The 3273-nt window shown below is 63.1% G+C and overlaps 1 protein-coding gene across 1 annotated transcript; it reads right to left on the reverse strand.

The window, feature by feature from the left end:
- Positions 1-120: 120 nt before the first annotated feature.
- Positions 121-3267, reverse strand: LOC113941841 (the record flags this gene model as incomplete). The annotated part of the gene is made up of 8 exons (XM_027632983.1): positions 3253-3267; positions 2741-2845; positions 2360-2525; positions 1800-1894; positions 1196-1345; positions 847-1001; positions 352-487; positions 121-267 (listed from the first exon to the last, which is right to left on the reverse strand). Coding segments are annotated over exons 2-8 (903 nt in total), but the record flags the coding sequence as incomplete, so codon positions are not given.
- Positions 3268-3273: the final 6 nt, after the last annotated feature.

The following is a 3273-nucleotide window of genomic DNA, read 5'->3' on the forward strand; positions in this document are numbered from 1 at the left end:
CCACCATGGCAGGGAGGGCGTTTGGAGCAGTCACCCCACGTTCTGAGTCCCAGGTCAGGCCAAGCCACTGCTTTCCACACAGCCCCAGCCCCCGTTTGCCGACAGGGCTGCCCCTCGCACCGCCCTGCTCACCATCTCGGCTCTCTGCGACAGCCCGACGAGCCCTTCCAGCAGCAGCCCGGCTGTCCTCATGTTTGGACAGCCCTGATGGCTCTCGATGTCGGGCTCGTCAGCCGACTCCTCCGACTCAGCCTTCCTGGAAGATGACTGCAGGAGCAAACAGAGCCGTGAGGGGCCGGCAGAGCCTGCAGGGCTGGCGGGAGGGGACCAGGGCCTTTAGTGGTCACTCACAGCCACGGGCTGGGTGCGGGGGCCTTCTGCGGAGCAGCGGAAGCACTGTGTGCACAGCAGGTTGGCAAAGTCCTCCAAGATCTTGGCCAGTGTCTCCGGCATGGAGGACATCAGCTCCCACAGCTCCGGCGCAGTGCTGGAAGGCAGAGAAGGCAGAGCGCTGTCAGCAGGGCTGCCTCGGCCCCAGTGCTGTGGCCTGGAGCAGCCCCCAGAACCTGCCCCTTGGAGCCCTGATTGCGCATCCCTGGGGGCCCTGCCCGTGCGGGCAGGACGGGGCTGAGGGCGTGTTCCCCGTGGGGCTGGAGCACCGGGCTGGCTCTGGGCTGGCTGGGCCAGCTTTGGCTGCTGTGAAGTAGGGTTGGAAAGCGTGGGGGGACGGAGGGCCTGACTCTGCAGGCTGTCCCGTAGCATTCCTTGGCTCTGGCAGCCAGAGAGTCTCGGGGTCCCTCTCCCCACAGGGAAGAAGCCCACCCTCAAGGCCATCAGGGCCAGTACCTGTCTCCTTGAAGAGCCGCCTTGCACAGGAGGATGACCACTGTGCTGGGGTACAGGTTGGTCATCAGGCGAAGGAGCGACTCTGCTTTCTCCCACGCTGCCTGTGTGCTGCAGTATGGCAGGCTCTCAAGGATGCTGCTGACTATCTTGGGCGCCTGCAGGGGATACAGGTGAGGATGGCACTGCCCCCGGAGTGCAGCCATGTGCTCAGTTGCCCTTCCCATTCCTCTCTGCTGCCTTGAGGTGGCTTGGGGGGCCCAAGTCCCCTGTGCTTGGGAAGGCGGGATGCAGGGAGGAACAAGGTCCAAGAGGGCTGAAGGGCACGACAATGCAGCCACAGGCCACTTACGTCTGTCAGCCAGACGACCGGGTCCTCCAAGGCCACATCCAGCAGGCTGCTGGGCACCTGCTGGTCGAGGATGCTGGCATCTCCCAGTGCCTCAATGGCCGCGAGGATGACATCTGTCCTCTCGTGGGACCGCAGGTATTTTCCAAAGGCCTAGGGCAGCAAGGAAGGAAGACCTGTCGCTCTGAGTGCCCTGATGGTGCTGCTTGGCTGAGCAGCTTGAGGGGCTCCAACCGCACGTGCCCACCACTGCTAACAGCAGTGCCCACAGCAAAGCTGGCAGCAGTGCCTGCAGTCCCTGCATAGCAGAAGAGGAACAGAGAGGGCCCTCCTGCGGGGGGAGGAGGGCTCATGGGCACAGGCTGCTGGCCCTACCGAGAACCAGGGACTTGCTGGTGGCCAGGAGCGCTGGAGCTCCTGCTGGGGCTGAAGCTATTGCTGGGCCACTGGAGTGCAGCCCTCGTGCTGTCCCTGCTCAAGGACAGCACAAACCCTCTCCCCAGGGAGCTGAAGGTGCGCCAGTCCCACTGCTGTGGGGTCCTTTGGCTCACACCAGTGCCCTGCTGGTGCCACGGACAGGAGTCCCAGCAAGGGCGCAGCTCCTTACCTTGGCACAGTCCCTGGCGCTCAAAGAACACAGTGCGGACGTGGTCACGGCTTCCCGGTGGACTTGGTCTGCTCTGTCCTTTAGCCTGGATTCGACTAAACACCGGGGCAAACACACAAGAGTCAGGAAGGTAGAGCAGCTTTGCCAGCAAGCTCACCAAACCGCCCTGGCATCTGCTGGCAAGGGGGCAGGACAGGAGCAGTCCAGGATTTTGGGAGAGCATCAGGAACAGCTTCTTGCTACAGGCACTGCAGGGACCAGCCAGGGTGGGAGATCTGCTCTTCCCCACCAGGGAAGACGTGGCTTTGGGACAGGGTAGTCAAGAGGGGCTTTGGCTGTGGGGCCCACAAACCAGCGGCCTGCAAGGTCCTGAAAGGAAGGGGAGGAAGGAGAGCAGCAGCAAACAGATCCTGGCCTTGAGCAGAGCGCTCAGCCTCTGCAGCAAAGGGGCAGCTGGGAAGCTCTGAGAAGCAGCTGGGAGGGGCAAGGGGGGTCAGGAAGCAGATTGATCAGGAGATAGAGCAGATGAAGCCCCCCACTGCTCTGCCTTTTTTACTTACAGATGAACTCAGCCAGGGCAAAAAGAGCATGGAAAGCTGCATAGCATGTCTGCTCCTCAGAGAACCGGAAAAGGATGAGACGTCCCAGCAGCTTTCCTAGGAGCGGGAGCTGGATCTCCCCAGAGCAGACAGGTCCAGCAGTGCCTCTTCTGACGGTGGCATGGGCCTGGATGAGGGAGGCATGAGCAGAAGGGCTCAGGGCCCAAAGGTGGTGCCAAAGCCCCCCTCCCGAGAGTCTGCCCAGGGCTGGATTCCTGGAGAGACCAGGCTTTGCAGAGCCCTGCGTCCCCGTCTCTCAGAGCAGCCACGTGGGCAGCAGCCCTGGCATGGAGAGCAGCAGGGATGGGGGCATGGCCTGGCTGGAGGGGGCCTGGCCCGTACCTGCAGAGTGGAATAGTCGGAGAGCACACAGGTGAGCACATCGATCCTTGCCATGGCCCTCTCCCTCACAGCCTCTCTCTGGCATCTGGTAAAGTCCAGCAGCAGCTGGGACAAGAGAAGCAGCGGGTGAATCATGGGAGCAGACTCCAACACCAACAGCACAGCTCCACTGCTGGGCCGCACTCGCCCCATCCCTCAAGGCTTCCTCTCCCCTCCAGCAAAGCCTGCAGTGGGGTGTCTGCCCCTAGATTCCCGCCCAGGTCAGGCACAAAGGCCCCAGAGCCAACCTCATGGCCAAGGAGGAGGGTAGGTGCCAGCCTCTGCAGCCCCTGTGCTCCACAAGAGCCTAGGGCCAGCCTCTGCTTCCCCACAGGAGGTGGGCACCCTCCCCACAGGGCACTCTGCCTGCTCGGCACTGCTCTGGGCACCACTCAGCCAGGAGTGGGCCAACCCTCCCCTCCAGGCTGAGGAACAGCCCTGGGACCACCCCCCCCTTTTTGCTTGTGCCAGACCTCCAAGATGCCCTGCAGCTC

Source organism: Corapipo altera, unplaced genomic scaffold, assembly GCF_003945725.1.
Source record: "Corapipo altera isolate COAL_440 unplaced genomic scaffold, ASM394572v1 60833, whole genome shotgun sequence".
Classification (NCBI taxonomy): domain Eukaryota; kingdom Metazoa; phylum Chordata; class Aves; order Passeriformes; family Pipridae; genus Corapipo; species Corapipo altera.